Raw genomic sequence first — 18,881 nt, 5'->3', positions numbered from 1 at the left:
AAGTGTCTGCTCATGGTTGAGCTATTCATCACCTTCACAAAGTGAGACACGCTTTTGAGAAATCTGGAGAGTGGAACATTTATTGATTTAAAACTCAATCACTCGCTTTTTGACTTCTCTCTGTTTCTGTACACCTCTACTCTATCAGCTGCCTTCTTTGGCTCTACATCTTGGCCCAATGCATGCCCTCCCCTGATATTCTTCCTCTTCACTTTGCCTTAGATAGACGAAGTGGTTTGTGTGCAGACTGTGGCTGGCTGGAACACTGTACTGTGCACTGGGGAAGCCGAAATTTGAGCCCCTGTGCATTAAATGTTCCACTAGAGCAACAATTTCTGTGAGGGGAAATCATGCGGTGGTCTAGTGTTAGAGGATACGAAGGAGGAGGGGGCTCACTCAGGGTACAAAGGAGACACAGAGAAAGTTGGGCTAACGGTGGGAATTGCTCATTACTATAAATAAGAACTTGGCCATCCTGACGGTTGAGTTGGTTTCGGTACACGCCATATACCGTAGAATGTGGATATAAAAATCAGACCACATACCTTTGCTGCATATCATCATGTCCTTTCTCTTGCACCATTCCTATCACTCTCTCTCCCTCTGCTGTCAGATGGCAAGTAGAGCAGAAAAATGAAAAGAAAAACTGATGATTCTGTGGACTCACATTTCAGGTCACAGAAACACAGCGCCACCTGTGGATATGCTCTGAGACATATTGTGTTTGGATCACTGTCAATTTACAAGGCTCAGTGTGGATTACAACACAAGGGTCTGTTAGGGAACACGTTATTAATAACTACTTAGAACTATTTCTCTTGATAAGAAAAGAACATGTTAGCACATATATATCCTGATTGATTAAGAGGAAATTATAGCAAAAACTTAAACTGCAGATAGAAACCATTTTTAGTACAGCTCAGTTTCTGGGATGCCACATTGGACGTTTCAACCCAATGTGTCAGCCTCACATTGAGCATTAAATTGCTTTAACACTTCATCTCTTGAGTTGCCTCTTCAAGCCGCCTTTAGTCTGGAAGATTCGTCATTCCACCGACTGTTATTACAATGTGGTTTTTCGAATGGTGCGTCAGCTGATGGGTTAAGGAACAGCAGCCCCTAGGCGAACTTCTTGCACGTCTTTTCCTATTTTCTATGAGAGGCAGCCAGTTTGAGGCAGCGGCACAGTGGTTGGTTTCATCTGATTATTGTGTTTTATCTTTTGTAGCAGTCATCTGCTGAGCGGATGGATTAAATAATGCCAACATAATAATAACGCTGCTTCGCACTTAAGTTAGAGAATGAATCATGTGGGATTCCACTGAGCACCAATGTGCGTCAACGGGGATAATGATCATGTACCAGTGTATTGTGGCTTCTGCTGGCAGAGGTTCGGGTTTCTGGAAAGCTAACAACATATGTTATTGCTGCCAATTGTTATCTTAAGTGATGCAATTTGGGGTTTATCAGCTCTGATGAACTCAGGGGCTGTACTAAGGGATAGATAGATAGATAGATAGGTAGGTAGATGCCTTGTTTGTTTGACTGTGAAAATTTGCCAAAGAATCGTGAGAGGTGAGTGATAACTACACATAATCATAATTAATCCATAAATATGAATTGGCTGGATGAAAGACGCATATGAACATGCAAGCCTACACAAAACTTGATATAACATGTGTCTTGAGGGTTTGCTAGCTCTCTTCATCTGAAATATCAGATGTGATGTAGCCTAACATCTGGATTTAAGAAGCTAGATGCAGTTACACTACAATGAAATTCCTCCAGCACTATGAACAAAACTTCAACAAAAACTATTTATGAAATCCTGTTTTGATTATAAGCAGCTAATGGTTAATTGACGAGTCTTTCTAAGAATAAAGCTTGTAGGCTGCTAGTTTAGCTAACATTAACAATATTAGCTTGTGTGGCTTGGATTATTAGCTAGCTAACTAAATGCTAAAGATGCTAAATGATAGCGTAGGATACAAAATAAAAACAAAACGTTTCCCTATTTTCTAAGCTTGTGCTTCAGTTTTAACAGTTATTTTTAGTTTGTTCTGATGTTTAACTAATATACAACACAAAGATAAAACAAGACAAAAGTAATTTTGTGACACCTACCTGTATTCCACAGACAGTTCAGGTGGTTTGAGGACTCCGCTAACAACCTGAAACAAAAAACTATCACGTAAAAAAAATTCCAACTTTTCTTATCACCGTGAACGTATCATTTGTCACTTCCGGTCGCCATCTTTTTTGAAGAGGATCATCTTTGAATTTCATCTTCATCTGCTGTAACAGCTTATTCCTGTTAAGGGTCTTCGAATTTCCTACCAAGGAAATTAGTTAAAATGCCTAAAATGCCTTTAAAATAGCAGTAAGTATTGTCAAATGAGCTATTATTATTTTCTGGATAAGATTTGCTTTTGCTAATGACCAATGCCCTGATTATTGTCCCCACAATAATATCTTTCATTAACTGACGTTGGGGGATGATGGCAGATTTTATTTCTCGCATAGAATTCGCACTGTACTCTTTGTAGAGTAATATTGTTTTTTATTGCCGTTTTTTTTACTGCTTTGTATAATATAAACTTACTCTACATTAGAAAATAATTGATCAGAAAGTAAGAGATAGAAGCCCTATTGTTATTTTGTCTTAAAACCAAAACTACTTCATAGATTTAGGCTACATCCTTTTAAGGTAATGATATCATTCTGCCACAAGATGGCAGCAAACTGTTAATTTTGCTGGGTTCCTTGTGGTTATAAAGCTGTCTGAGACTAGTAAACAAGGAGCTGAAATCCCTAATCCAAAACAGACATTGTATAATTCACTGGAAAAGAAGAGAATGATGGATGTCAAGAATAAAGCTAAGCCGGATAATGAATGTTATTTATTAAAATGAATGTGTTTATAATTTATAATTATAATTTTCTGTTCTCTCCTTCCACCTCTCTTTCTTTGAATAGGAGCATGTAGGCATGTGGTGGAACATATGAGACATGGTGGCTCCTCCAGGTCTGCAGGTTCCCACATTTGCCACCTCCACCCTGCGGATGATGTATTTTCCCCCCACACCTTTTTAATGGTGTAAACTGGAAAGATTACGTACGTGAATCTGTATTACGGCAAAACATGTAAGTTTCAAACTTGTGTGTGAGAGAACAGGTCAAACAAATGCGTGTTTTGTTCTTTTAAATGCCAAACCTCATCAGACTTTATTGAATTAGGGCCAATGATCTCACAATCAGCTTTAGTAACACATTGTATTCCATGTATTTTCTCATAGATTTTTAAGACATTCTCCCCTCACCCATAGCATGCAATCAGACACAGGAAATAGTATTGTTCCAGACAGGAAATGCTGAGAATGGGGCCCAGATGACACTCCTAAAGATGGTGCTTTAGAGCGAAGTGACCACTGAATGACAATATGAGGGGCTGCAAAAAAACAAAAACAAAACAAACAAACGAAAAAAACAGAAAGAAAACCATAACACTCTGCCTGCAATGGACAGTGACCTTTACTCCAGCATGTGCAGGCTCTTACAGTGCTTTTGCAGTGCTTACATGTAGATGCACACAACAAAGCCAGTATTGTGGGTTGCAGCCACTAGAGAAGATTCTCACTCAGCTGTGGGAAGTTAAGCCATGGTAACTGAGTTGGAATCTTGGCCTCTCTCGAGCATCCCTCTTTTCAGACAATTATTCTGTCAAAGATGTGTTACACTGTGAGTGTGGCTGGATACGCTTGTGAGGGGAAAAAAAAAAAACAAAGCAAAAGACAAGTACTCCAGAATGAACGTGTCACACCATATCTGCTTTGTTTGAGAGATTAATCCAGATATAGACATGATGACAGCATTTAAAGTAAAAGTACATGGTTGAGCTTGATGTTAGTTACAGTTTGCACTGTCATCAAGTGTAGGGTACATCAAAATCATCAGTTGGTTTCACAGTTTGATTCCAATGCCATTTTGATGAGCGATAACATCAAGACTAAAGTAAAGAGTTAGGTTAAAGTATGCATGAAGAAATTGAAGGTTACGGTAAATTAAGATTAACTAAAGAGTGTCCACATAAGAACAGATTTCAATGTCCAGCTGTGTGTGTGCGTCTTTTGTGCGTCCATTTGTACGTGCCCTTGTATGCGCCTAGTTCCGAGAACTGTTTTTCAGTTGTTGTCTCTTGTCTCTTCTCATTAATGCACTAACACAGCCACACACACACACATATATGCATACACACCGGATGACGTGCAGCTAGCTCCATGCCTGAGCAGCAGACTGCGACACAGCGTCCAACTCCCTCCCTCCCTCCCTCCCTCCCTCCTCTCTGTTTCTGCAGTCCTCTCCTGTCCCAGGCAGTACTGATTCCTCCTGCAGCCCTGCCAGACTGCTCATCAATAATCTGTATTAGCCCATCACTAATCATATTGCGAGAGACGCTCTGCCGGGGAGAGAGAGGGAGAGAGAGAGAGTAGGGCAGCCAGACTTTGAGTGCATCATCACTGTGCGTGTGTGCAGTTGGTGAGGGAAGAGGGAGGGGTGTATCCTAGCGGGGAGCTTTTCCCTGTTGTAGTAACCAACCGCACGCCGACTGCCAGCCATTACTTCACTGCAGCAGCAATCTGCCCCTCCGTACTTAGTGAGCCAGACACTCTAACCTGTCTGTCCCCTCCTCTTTTCTCTCTCTCTCTCTCTCTCTCTCTGCATATTCAGCAGCGCTGCCCTCCTCTCCTCCTCATCACTTTGCCACTCCTGCGGCATTGCTCTTTGCTTGTAGGGGACACCGGCCCTGCTCCTCACTCACTGATTCTGCATGACTGTCACAAAGGTAAGACCGCTTGGGATGGAGAACAACTTTAAGGATGTCACTGCTGATTTTAGGTCAGAGTTGCAACTGTAAAGGTTATTTTAAGAGCTATTCTCGTGTGTATGGGTGTGTTTGTGTGTGTGTGTCTGTCAGTGGGCGAGTTAGGAGGAGTTTTTAAGCTGTGTTGGAGTTCCCGTGTGGAGCCGGGTCATCAGACTGCCTGAGGATGTGTGTTCATGTGTGTTCGTGTAGTTGTCCTCTCATTAATAAGGCAGCCCGGTTGTGATAAGACCACAATCAATTACATTCTCACATCTGCAGTGTTTTACCGGGTGGTGACAATTCATTCCGGACATGAGGAAGTTATTATTTTATGTGCGTAGGAGCAGTTTAAACTTTATTTTATTTTTGAATCAGGCCTGACATCTGAAGACAGAATTGGAGCTATAATCTTCTGCATGTTTTATTGTAGTAATATTGGTAATATTTTTTGACTGTTTTGTTCTTTTCACGTGTTTAATTCATTTGTTTCGTCAGATAATCGCTTCCATTCTGATTTGGTGTTTTGTTCATTTGCAGAGTCTTCTAAAGCTTTCGCAGCTTAGACAAATTGTGATTTTATGGCACTAATTAACAGAAATATTATCATATGCGAACTGAGGACAAGTTCTTCGCACAGAAACAAAGCTTGAGTGTTTCGGATTTTGGTGGAGTCAGTGTGCTACTGCGGTGTCTGCCTAATGAACAGATGGAAAAGTGACACACAAAACAGTCACATTGTAGAGACTGAAGCTACATAAGGGATTAGAGGGAGGCAGACTACAACTTTTGAAGCTTAAGACTTGGTTTTGATCAATCATAAATCAGTCTGGTGAAAATGACGCTGCGTCCAGTGTAGATATAGGTCATTGCAGTCCTCTCTCAAGGGAGAACGTCAGCGTTTGTGTGTGTGCATTAGCAGTCTCAAGCTGGTCTTAGTAGTAGGGTGAGTGTTTGTGTACTCAGGTGTGCGTTGGTGGTCGTAGTCTGTGCTTAACATGCAGCAGCCAGTTGAATCCTCTTAATCAATTAACAGAGAGAGAGACTGAGGAAACTGGCGCACCTACTCCTATGTAGAGAATTAACTTGGACCAAAATAGATGACCCACTGTAGGCACAGGACAATGTCCTATTTACTCATATTTATGCCAACAGCTGCAAAGTTTCACCCAAGTTCTTTTTTATTGGAGAATGGTGAGAATCGTTTTTCCAGGCTGCAATCCTCTGGCTAATTCACAGACAGTTGCTCTGAAAGTACAATTTACACACTGCTGGTGTGCGAGCGAGATCATGTGGGAGGTGTGTGTGCTGCTGCGTGGGTGGACGTTCTCCACCGTGAGAGCTGGAAGAGGAAAAGGTCAGGTGCTCATGTGCTGGCACCGAGCCTCAACCCAAATCTGATTATAGACAAGGTCGAAGGCAGCCTTTGCTTGAATTTTGATTCCTACATGCAATTATTGAAATGAGCAGAGGAGGAAGGCATTTAGTTGTAAGAGGAAAAAAAAAGAAGGAAGACTGAAACACGCTTTGCCATCTTCGTAAAAAATAAAAAAAGGTATGAAAGCAAATTACCCAGTGGTGTCTGATAGATGGTGTGTGGGAGAAGCAGAGAGAGAGTCTGGCTCTGCCTGCCAACAGCAGGGAAGTCACCTTGGGACGGATACAGGACAAGAGCTTCTATGCTGACAGGGCTAAACAGCCTTCTTCCCCTCTGCACATAGACACAGGCCGACAAGAGAAAGGCCCCGCAATGATACGTCGTCAGTATCAGATTAAGGCTTGTATTGTCTGACCTGACCTCTTCTTGTTACAGCATAGATTTGTAATGGGGGCATAGACATTTACACAATGATGCTGCTGTCATCTCTTTAAAGTAGCCACAATGTAGCATGTACTGTTCATGTTGTGTTAGCTTATGAGCATCAGTCAACTACAAACAACACAAAAGTACAAATTAGTACATTTATGGGAGAACCTCCACTTTGCATGATGAAAAATTCATGGGACAGCACCAGAAAAATATCTGTATTTGTCAGGAGTGTCAACGTTAAGGTATTAATGCAAAGCTACGCTGATCAATGCAAACATGTTCTCTTATTTTGACCTTTGGGAAATCAACAAGTGATCAAAGCAGCAGAGTTGATCAGATAAGAATATAAAAAACACGGAAATCGTACCATTACTTCCAATTGTATTTCTATTCCCAGCCTGGGGATTTGTCCAGATACTGCAGCTGTTGGACACGTTTTGAGTATTGTTCATGTCTAAGGGCGCACCAAGCCAATGGTTTTCTGGTGTTGGGCTGTCGGTCAGCGTCCGTGGCCCTGGTTTTTGTGGTGTGTCCAGCACCGTTGGCACTAGTCGGAGCCATGTCGCTGGCTTTGATTTGGAGGCAGAACAAGTTGAGAGATCAGAGAGAGCTCTCTGATGGCCTTTTTACATCTTAGAGAATCAGGGATCATTTTTGAGCTTCGTCACATCTGAACATTAGAATACACAAACATTTTCATGACGACATGATCATCCAGAATGAACAAACTGCGGAGCTTCCTTTCATGCAAACAGAAAACATGTTTACCAATAGGTTTTTATTGTCAGTTTGGTGTTTCCATACCTTAAAATGTACATCCAGGATTAGAGTTGATGAATGCAAACCTGTGAGCATGTGCAGAACTAGAAGCTGATTTGATAAGCTGGCCGAGACAAGCAAACATTTGCTCTACTAAAAAATAAATAAATAAATAAATCAACACTGACGGAGGAAATAGGTCACTGCAAGTTTAAATCCATTGCTTTTGCTTTCAAGCACGGCCCAAGTCCTCAGTGAGACAGCACTATAAGCTCTTTAAGACCAACACTTTAGTCTGCTGGCAGTGATGTCTTGGGGCCCGGAGGTTTAGCCCGTATATTGCCACCAAATATCGTAATACCTCAAATTGAAAATTATAATATGATTTGTAAAATACCTGGAGCTACTGCTTCCCTAGATTGCTGGATGATGTCATTATATTTTATATTTATAACAGAGGAGCTTCTAAGAACTTGGATGATCCACAGCTTAGTGGTTTTCATCAATCAAAATAAAAAGTAATGCAAAGACTGTCCTTTTTAGAGATGTCTATTCTTTTTAGTACATGGCACGTATGGTTGCCCATGGGCGCTCCGTAGCATCCCACAAATATTTATTCTCTCTGGACGTATTCAGTACTTGTATCCTGACTTATGTATGCCTGTTTTGTCCCTAAAAGAAAGTCAATGTGTGCAGTTTTTAAACTATTTTAATTTGATATTCACTTTCAGCTCCACTGAAATCATCATTTTGCAAATACAGTAGTCAGTTATCCTATCACTGTGTGTACATCTGGACCAAGGGAAGGGCTGTTGAGATTTATCGTAGCATATCTACAAACCACTGATATCTAAAATCTTGTGGTCATGACGTGGAATATTGCAAATGAAAATTAATAACAGGATATGTGCTTCTTGAGTGAGGTGCTTTGTGCAGCACAACATGAAATAATTAATACTATATCCTGCACACTGTCTTTGCATCTGCTTTGTGATTACTGTGATTACATGTTTGTGTGTGTATGAGTGTGTGGACATGGATGGAAGTGGCACAAATGTGACTTGGCAGACATATTATGTGTAGGTGGGTGGATAATGCCCATTACTGCTAAATAGGCGCAGAGTATGAGAGATATTATGACACCAGCCAAAGAACAAACCTGCTTTTCTGCTTTCTTTTGACTTAAAACCAACTGAATATGTGTGTGCATCCACAGGCCTGTACAGTTATAGCTTGATCACATGATCAAATGAAAGCCTGCATCTCAAAGCTGCTCTTTTAAATCCAATAAGAAGGAGCAACAGTATAATAAAAATAACCAGCTTCAGTTTGTGCCATAAAAGACCCCCCTCCAACAACACAGGGGGCAACAGAAGCTGCCCCTAGCATTGATTGTTGCCCTGCGTTACCTTCCTGTCAGTTTTAGTTTCGCTCACAATCCACAGGCCTCAAGGGAGAGGCAAAATGGCCACAACGGGACTTCTCTGTGAAAGAAAGTGACCTCTCCAGAAGACTGAGGTCACCCAGCCCAGAGTCTAACCAAACTGGCTCCAGCCAGAGACTTTGGGCAGTAAAAGCACAGAAGGACTGAATTTTATTTCATATTAAGAACCATTTCCAAGCATTTATCAAACTACTCAAATGTGCCATAAAGCATAATGGCAACTTGCTGGCACTGAAATAGTTGCACAGACCATTCGGGCTGTTCTATTGAATACCCCCTTGATTAGAAAGCTGCAACTTGCACAGCGACCCCTTAAATGGTCCAGTTGTTTTTGGTAGGATACCACAGAAAGAGCAGTGTGCCAGGGCTGGAGATGGAAGGGGGGAGGGAAGAAGGACAGAGGGACAGAGGGACGCTGAGGGAGGAGAAGAGTGACCATGATAAGGAGGGGGAGAACTGGCCTTTGGAGTACCCCCTTTTTGTTCCTTGAGACACCAGCAAAAACGCTCCCCGAGGGATTCCATGTGGTGATAAATGATGTCTGTTCCCAGAGGACACACACACACACAACCTTGTCTAAAACCCGGTCCTCACAAAGTCCAAGAACACATGCACATAAATGCACGTTTCTTTCCAGCAAAGTCTTTGGATTCAACCCACTGACGAGAATCCTATATAATTCAAAGTAGCATTCCAGCTGTGTTGAGTGTGTTTGCAATTACATATCTGCAAACACCCCAATTATGAAGGAGGCCCACTCTGCTCTGATGTCGGGCACACATATGTGGTTGGAAAGACGTCTGAAAGCCATTTTCGGAGTGTTTATGGTACAGCTTCTGCTGTTAACTGTAAGGCTGTTAAGACCCTCAGAGCATAAAACTATTCAAGATTAGATCCGAGATACAAACACTAGCTATTCTTCTCTTGTTTGATATGCATTTATATTGAGTTTATATCAAAATAAATTAGAAAACAAACATTTGCTGTAGGTAAGCTGTAGACATTCAAGCAATGGCACACTCAAACTGTCTAGATTCGTTATTCGGTGCACCTCGCCCACCACAAATCTTCATTGAGTCTTATTTAGATCATTGATAGTCATAGATAGACTATTAAGCTATTTTTCAAGCTTAATGTTTACCCCCACGCTCTCTCAGACTCACATTAAACTGAGAGCTAAATCACTAACCTAGCAACCCAAAACCTGCTGGTCTCGCAGTGGGAAAATCCACAACAGCTAAATCCAGAATTAAGCTTTTTTTGTTTGTTTGTTTGTTTATATTTGCTCTAAATGGCGTTAATAAAAGAATCAGTTGTAAAGAGGAGGACGGGCGGACAAAACGTGTGAGTAAAAAGAGGGGGAATAGTTGTGAGAAAGTCACAGAAAAGCATTCACCACAGGAAGACATTCAGGTCTCATGAGCTCATTGCCTGTCAGAAAGCTTCCTTACCCTGCTCAGTGTGTTTGAGTGTGTGCGTCTGTGTGACTCTGTAAAAAAAATCTACTTTACAATTCCATGTGAAAAATCTGAAATGTACTTTCACAAGAGTTGGGAAACTCTTCTTTTCCTTGTGCAACTGCATAAATCATTCCTCCACTGCGAATGCATTCACACAGTGCAGAATCCTGAATAGGTGATAGCCGTTTGCCAAAATATGACTTGAATTCAGCGAGGGAAGCACACAGGGGAACGCTTTGTTGTGGCTTTTGTTGGATGAAAGTGCTCATTTTTGGATTCCCCTTTGGGAGAGTTGCTGAAATGAAAGAGGAGGAAGGAATCATGTGAAATTATTTGTGAACCTCCCTTAGAGGACATAAAAACACAGAAGAGGGTGAGCATTAGTAGCATTCCCCTTTAGCTGAGATTAAGTACACGTCCTGTGTGTGTGTGTGTGTGTGTGCTCTTGTACAGCTATCTTTCTGAGGACCAGTTTTACACCATCCGAGTGAGGATACTTGTGCAAAGTGAGGACATTTTGGCTGGTCCTCACTTCTTTACAAGGCTATTTGAGGGTTAAGAACTGGTTTTAGGGTGAAGGTTACAATTTGGTTATGGCTAGGATTAGGATTAGGTTTAGGCACTTAGTTGAGAGGGTTAGGGTAAGGGGCTAGGGAATGGATCAATGAATGTCCTCACAAAGATAGCTATACAAACGTATTTGTGTGCAGTCTGTACAGTCAGGACATAGGATGTGCTTCCTGTTTGTGGGCCTGGGGACAAAGCAATAAGTTCATCATGAAAGATGGGAGTTTTACTTTGTATGTGGATGAGTGTGGGATTCTGTATATACTGACACATACTGACTGGTGGTAAAAAGTATTTTAACAGTGTATGATCGGCTGGTACTTCCAACATGACCATGAGATAATAGATGAATCCCTCCACATCTTCAGTACATTTGTAGAAAATTATTTTGCACAATTGATGGAGTTAATCACTGCCCTAGATGGTGAGTTTATATGTTAGAATTTAGTTGTATACAGTTTTTTTCATAATTTTTATAATTTCCTTTAGGGATATGCTGATACTACCAGCTGTATCCAAACCTTTGCATTTCAAACATTACGTTACCAGCTTATCTTGCAAAATTGTTAGCCTCATTGGCTTCTAGGTGCCAACAGTTGCCTAGCAGCAGTGTTCTCTCAACTTACGGCTGATGTTATCACTTGAAGGTCGCCGCACATTTTGTGTACACGATTTCTCATGATGTAACCACAAGCTCAGGAGGTCCTCGTGGCTAGCTTCCTGCCATAAAAAACACATGCTGCCTTCAAGTGGGGTCCTGTTTGTTGTGTTCACAAGAAAAGTCCATATGAACGGCTCCCTTGTGCTGTGATGTGTGGTGAGGAGGTGGAGGTGAGAATCCAGATAAAAGGGGAGACAGAAACAAGAAACAAACAAAAAAAAACTTTAATGAAAATGTACTGATTCTGGAACAAAAAACGGTGCTGGGTAGGCAACGTATCCAAAAACAAAAGCGAGACAAGAACAGGGAAGAAACAAGGAACGGAAACCAGAAACACTAGAAAACATCAATGGTGGTAACCCCACCGACAAAGAGAAAGGCAGGACTATATACTAGTGATGAGAAACTAAATTCTTTTTACTGACTCAGGTTCATATGAGTCACTCACCAAAACCATATGGGATGCCCAACCAAGCAAGAAATATAGACAGTAAGTCGATTAGACAGGTTTAAGAAAAAAATTGATTTTAGGCAGTTTTAGACCGCACAACGGGATTATTCCATGTGTGAGGGAGATTCAAAACATGACAGAAGCTACAACCCTCAGAGCACCGTCAAGCCTGAAAGCTCATTGGATTTAAAAAGTATAACGCCTTGAAAGAGCTGAACAAAAGCGAATTCATACTTAAGATGTTCCAAATGGAGGGAAAATATTGCAGAAATAGCACGCATCTTTGATTCCACTAGTTTTAAGTAAAATTGTTTTTGAAACTCTAAATTAATTAATAATTAACATTACATTTAGACCAACGTCTTGCTTCCTCATCCTTCCCTTTGCAGTGCAGTTACAGATGTGCTGTACCTCAGGTTGCTTACTGGGTTCTTTCCACTAAATAAAGTGGTAGCTATGCTGATAAAAAAAAAAAATGGCAACAAGCGGGCATTGTTTACGCTCTCTTTAATTGTCACATTTCTTTTTCCATCACCTGGTGTGATGATGTTGCCACGTCCCAGATCTTTGAATTGCACTTTGTATTAAAATGTCCCCTTATGAGCAACGGGACCAATGACATAACTCAAATTTTAACATTTAATATAATCAAAATTGTACTATTTAGGAAAGACAGGCACAGAAAAAAATGTGTATCATCATGTTTCATCCCTAAAGTTGCAGTGGTGAAGCTGCAGTGTCCAGTGCATGTCAACGATGCAGGACATTGCAGTGCAGCCACTGCAGTGAGAATGAGGGTGGTCCATTTTCTCAGTTAAACAGTAGCTGCCCAGTTGGGACCCTTAATGAAGTGCCATGGATGATGTTATCCCACATCACATTCCCAGGCTTAGGCTGACAGTAGCAATGCTGCGTTTCCATGCAGCGTGTTTTTTTTTTATGTGTTGTAACATCACATTTAAGGTGTTATCATCAGTGCGGCTTAATGTGATTTGTTTATTGCTTGGTATGCTGTTGGTTAAGATGGATGCTCTGTGATGTTCTATGACATACATACCACATCTGGCATAACATACAGATTATGGATTTATCCTTGTGTGCATCATGCTGCAGGGATTTTACTCGAGGGCTATGAGCTGAAGAGTTGAGTGTACGTAAGAGTGCAACGTGTGCGCGTTGAAAAAACATGATACTACCACCCACACTCCCTCTCTCGCACACACACAAACTCTCAGACATCCGCATCAGAGTTCACCGGGGTCGGATTCAGCTCAGTATTTTGCCTATGGGCACTGAACGCTGTGTAAATATAGATGTTAGTATCTAGCAGAGAATACTTCAGTTTTGTCCTACCTCGCTTTTCTACTACTCATTCTTAATATCAGACATATTTTTAATAACCATGCAACTATCTGTGTTACAGTTAGAGATGCTCTAAAAAAATATATTTTACGGTGGGTCCTGAACAAACCGTGTTCAGCACATGAGAAGATCACTTGACCCATAAATACATAAGCCTCTTAAAAAGGCTCCAGGATATGGTGAAAGTGCCAGCTTTGAGCTGCAGATAAAGCCTGGTGTGTCAGCAGTTTGTATGATGAGTTTGGCCAAATCAATCCAGTTTAATAGCGAAACCTGTTTAAGTTCAATTGCAATTTGAGGAGATCAGGACCCAGGTGGTGCAGGAGGAAAGAGAGAGATGCAGTAGAATCCCAAGTGAGGTTCGGTGGTCTTTAAGACTTTGGGGTGTTGGTGCTGCTGTGTTGGCAGTGTTCACGCAGCGGGAGGGAGTTAAAGGATAGTTTGGTTTCTTTGAAGAGGGGTTGTATGAGGTACTTATTCATCGTCAGTGTATTGCCTACAGTATGGTGGTGGTTGGCACGCTCCCAGCTTTTGAGAAGCGGATGAGAGCAATGGAAGAGTGGACTGTCAGCACCTGATCAGGGTGAGAAAGTACTGTATATACTGTGATCTGACACTCCAAAAGCAGACATGAGCACAAACACACCAGTAAAAATAGTGTTTTTGGCAATGCAATCTAAATGCAATCTAAAATATTACCTGCTGACCACGTCCACAGCAATTCATTGCTTGACTTTCATGTCGGTACTCTTGTATGCTTCTCTAAAGTGGGAGAGTAAGAGTACCTCATGCAAGTCCACCTCAAAGAAACGACACTATCTCTTTAAGGTACTGAAGAGTCTACTTTATGTTACACCAGTGACTGAAAGTGGTCAGTCAGGGTGTTTTGCAGAGAGAAGAAGTTAAGACCGAGCATTTCGCCCTTTTTGTAAGCAGGTGGAAGCTTTTTATTGATCAAGAATCATATAACCAAATAGCTCCTTGAAGAAAGAAAGAAAGAAAGAAAGAAAGAACAAAACAATTTTAAATATTCTTAATCTTAAAGCAACCAGCCTAAATGGGATATATACACCGCTCAGGTATAACATTATGACCACCTTCCTAATATTGTGTAGGTCTCCCTTGTCCCTCCAAAACAGTCATCAGAGAATGTACATGGACCTTCTGAGGGTGTCCTGTGGTGTCTGACAACAGAATGTTGTTTGTGGGCCTTTGGGTCCTGTGGGTTGAGGGGAGGGCCTTCTGTGGATCATCCCATAGACACTTGAGCAGTTTGGGATCTAGTGTATTTGGAGGCCAGGTCAACGCCTTGTGCTGTTCTTCATGTTTTTTTGAGTTGTTCCTAAAGCGTTTTTGTGTGTGTGTCTGCGTCAGGCTGCATCCTGCTGGGGATGGCTGCTGTCATCAAGTAGTGTCATTGCTATGTGGTGGTCTAGGTGGGTGGAACATGTCTAAGTAACATCCACATGTCCAGAAGTTTCCCAGCAGAACATCGAATTGTCACAAGATGGTCGATGTTATTCACTTCTTCTGTAAAGCTTGAAACCTTTGTGTAGGCACAGTTTGACACTGCTTCACTGGGTTTGATTTACACAGGAATTCATTTCACAGTACTATTAAGTCCTCCTTCAGAGTCGTTGCCAGATATTTTTCATCACAACTGAGAAACGTTGGCATAAATGTCGGTCGGCTCTTATTTTTGGAGAAATTCTTATTAATTCCAGCTGTCTGAATTTCAATTGCTGCCACTATGGTAACACAGTGGGTATGTCTGTCCGTTAAAAAAAGGAACAGTCCAACAATGGAGACGAGAAAACAAAGAGCTTTTAGAAATTATTGGACATTAGTATTCATACTTCTCCACTTATGTCAAACACGAACTGTGCTGGCTGTAGTTGTGTACTCCTCAACATTTTCACACTGTTTTATAGCATTCAGAAAACACATGTGATAATAAAAGACATCGGTCTGCTCATTCATGTCAACGCCTTGTTTAGAAATCTACTCCAACCTTTTTTCTAATTTAGTGTCAAGCTTTAGGGCAACAAGAAATTGTTAAAAGGAAGGTCGACACACTTTGTGTTAAAGGACCACAAGGCCTGTTGCTCAGGGAAATCCTTTGGACTCCACATGTCCAACCATTGTATGCATTTTCCTTGTGTGTTATTGTTTACAGGATGGATTCACCAGCTGAGAGCCAGCTGCGTCTGCATTCCAGCCGCAAGCTTCTTCAGTGCGGGGGCCGACTGCAGCTGAGAGGCTTTGCTGAGTCTGTATTGACGTGCCAAGTTATTTTATGTAGATATTTATGTAGATTGTTCATGGAAAGGCATGTTGCAGAAAGGAAGAGAGAGGAAAAGAGACTGTAAGGACATAATATGGGTTATATACATTTATATTCATATTTTGTGACATAAGTAATAATGAATCTGCTCCAAGATTTTGGACCCAAGGATGAGATTTGAATGAATTTATTACACTTTTGTCTCTGACTATAAGAACAATAAGTTTTGAGTAAAATATATTTGTCAGTATAGTTGAATATAACCTGTCACGTAAAATGATTTTCAGTGCTGCCACTGAGAACAGACACCTAATTCTGAGCTCTTTGGAAATTTTAGATTGTTATTTTGCTGATGTTTACAATGTGTATCTCAACTGAGCCAAGGAGACATAGAAATTGTATTGTTATGATAATGCAGTAAGTAGACCAGTACACAGCCCGTGTTATTTCAAATTGTTGAACAGACAGTCCTTGAATTTCTTTTGTTTGCTAAACAGTGTAATCACCATATTTGCATTTGCTTCTGACAGTGAAGAATGAAAGCAGTAAACTTCTGAGCTTATAAATGAAGTTAAAATGCACGATCCTGCTGCATAAAGGGCAGAAAAGCACTTCTGAACTTCTGAAAAGGGCATTTCTGATTTTGAGTATATGGCAATGGTCCTGACAGATAACTGCTTAAGCTTTAAGGACCATGACAATGTCTGACCTGAGCATATGTGACTCTAGTTTTTGCAGAACGAGACAGTCAGAGAGATCACTAAGATTGGCTGTTCAGCTTAGAGAACCAGTGCACAATAAGAGAAACGGATGTGATCAAACTAAACAAATCAATGAAGCTCTAAGAGCGTAAAACAAATTCCCATTTTACATCTTCATCTAACTCCGGCTTCCTACCCACTGTCCAAAGACATGCTTGTTAGGTTAATTGGTGATTCTAAATTGGCTGTAGGTGTGAGTGTGAATGGTTGTCTGTCTCTCTGTGTTAGCCCTGTGATAGACTGGCGACCTGTCCAGGGTGTACCCTGCCTCTCGCCCGATTACTGGGATAGGCTCCAGCCGACACCGCGACCCTTAACAGGAACAAGCGGTTACAGAAGATGAATGAATGAATGAATACATCTTCATCTAATCTGAACATTAAAATGAACAAATATTTCCACAACAACCTGATCACCTAGAATGAATGAACTGTAGACCGATTTATCAGCATGTTCCAAGAGAGACCAGCACTGTACGACAGTTTGTCGTAGTTGCTCTTCTGGTTTCCCCTTTTGAATGTTGAATATGAACTACTGCCTCCTGCTGGTATAAAGTTATTTCCTCTGTACGAAATATGTGCCAGCTGGCCGTTGACTGTAGTCTTTGCAGCGTGTTCAAGCGCATCAACAGTGTCTGTACCATTAAAGGTCCAGTATGTAGAATTTAGTGACCTCTAATGGCAACACTGTAGATTGCAGCCGACTAATAATCGTCCTTGTCTCAACCTCCCTTTCCACTTATGTAGGAGAACATCCTATGACTCTGCCAGTGAAATTAGCTTCTATGGAAATTGCCGAAGCAGATGTAGAAATGTCTTGCTTTTCTTTATTGAACTTTGTTACCTCCAACTCCCTGTCTATCTAGTTTCCAACAAAAAAAAAACAAACCAACAAAGAACACAAACCATTAAACGGAGCACACCACCCACACAGAAAGAATAACACATAATGGCGTGTAGGACGTACACCGAACAAACATTATAGTAAATTATGTCCCTACACTAGTCCACTACACTGTTGTGCTTTTGAGCATTGTTCATCAGTTGAAGTAGCTCGTGATTTTTAAAGGCTGAAAAAAACAACTCTGTGAAATCAGAAAGAAAAAATTTGAACTAGTTTTACTACATGTAGACTGTACTGTAAATGCAATATAGTATAGTATAGTATAATATCGACGAATATGTAATTGTGGGAAACAGAAATTAATAAACTGTATCCCTTATTTGAAATGGGTTTTCTGCATTTAACCCGTCCATTTGAGGGGGTTAGGTACCTAGCCCAAGGGCTCTTCAGCCATGGATTTAGGGGGATTCAAACCACTTCTCTAAGATCCTCTGCCAATTTATTAGTTACACTTAAAATTAATGCAGGCTAATAACACAAACATCTGTCACTATCATAAAGTTAGATTTTAATTGCAGAACTATTAACAAGTTAAAGTATATTAATACAATGTGACTAGTTGAAGGGAGATTGAAAGTGCGTCATACAGATCATTTTATAACCTGCATGTCTTTGATCTGGTGACAGGTTTGCCATCCAGTCCACATAAAACAGTTCAATACAGAAAATCTGTGACACAGAGAAACGAGGATGATACAGATCACACAATAAGCTAAAGTATGACTTCGGAAGTGAGCAAATTCATCAGGGACTAGAGGGCTCTAATAAAGCTCCCCTCATGGAATAATATCTAAAATTAAATATTTGACTCCATAGACGATCTGGAAATTAGGTCTGTGTTTTACATCTGGCTTTTTAAACTAGGACACATACGCTTACTGTACTGTAGTTCAATTGACAGAAAGTCAATGGTTGGATCAATGCAACAGAGTGGAAAGATATGCATGAGTGACCCTACAGTAATTACCCCGCATATTGCTGTAGCTACCAAAGACCGCCATGCTCTTATATAAGCCTTATAATAAAGCTCTTCAGCAGTGGAAAATTTACATTTTACGTATGGAGACACGTGGAGGTGGGATGACAGAAGCATTAGCCCTGCAGTCCTGTGGTAGGTTTCCTCTGGGTGATCTCATCAACATGCTGACTTCTCAGAAATAGGTCAGATTCACAACACATTAACCTTCACCCACATATGGGAACACTGTCATTTCAAATGTGGCTTAGCGAGCTCACACATAGATGAGAAGGTGATTACTGCTGTCTATTTTTGTGTGTGTTTGTGTTTGTAGACATGCACTTTTGGTTGGCATTTTTTAATTACAACAGAAAGCTGAAGAAGACGGCAGTATTGTACAGACATTCTCAGTCAGAAATCCTGCGAGGTAGAGAGTATTATCTCCTTGATCATGTAATCTGTCAGATTTTAAACACTCTTAATGTTCTTAATGCTACCAATCTTAATATTTAATGGCTTGATTTGTCAGTGTATCATTACAAACAACTCACTGTAGTTCAACCTGCTTATTTTAGTAGAAAAACACATTAGGAGTCTTTC

The 18,881-nt window shown here is 40.9% G+C and overlaps 1 protein-coding gene across 1 annotated transcript in view; it reads left to right on the top strand.

The window, feature by feature from the left end:
* Window positions 1-4,704: 4,704 nt before the first annotated feature.
* The window catches only part of coro2ba (coronin, actin binding protein, 2Ba), a 44,078-nt gene continuing 29,901 nt past the window's right edge, over window positions 4,705-18,881 (top strand). Inside the window, exon 1 of the mRNA XM_084541640.1 lies at window positions 4,705-4,843. Coding sequence (XP_084397766.1) covers window positions 4,829-4,843 — 15 coding nt within the window. The 5' untranslated portion in view covers window positions 4,705-4,828. The remainder of the gene's footprint in view (window positions 4,844-18,881) is intronic.

This window comes from Chelon labrosus (genome assembly GCF_963514085.1).
Source record: "Chelon labrosus genome assembly, chromosome: 3".
Lineage (NCBI taxonomy): Eukaryota > Metazoa > Chordata > Actinopteri > Mugiliformes > Mugilidae > Chelon > Chelon labrosus.
This window is presented reverse-complemented; position numbering and strand designations above follow the sequence as displayed.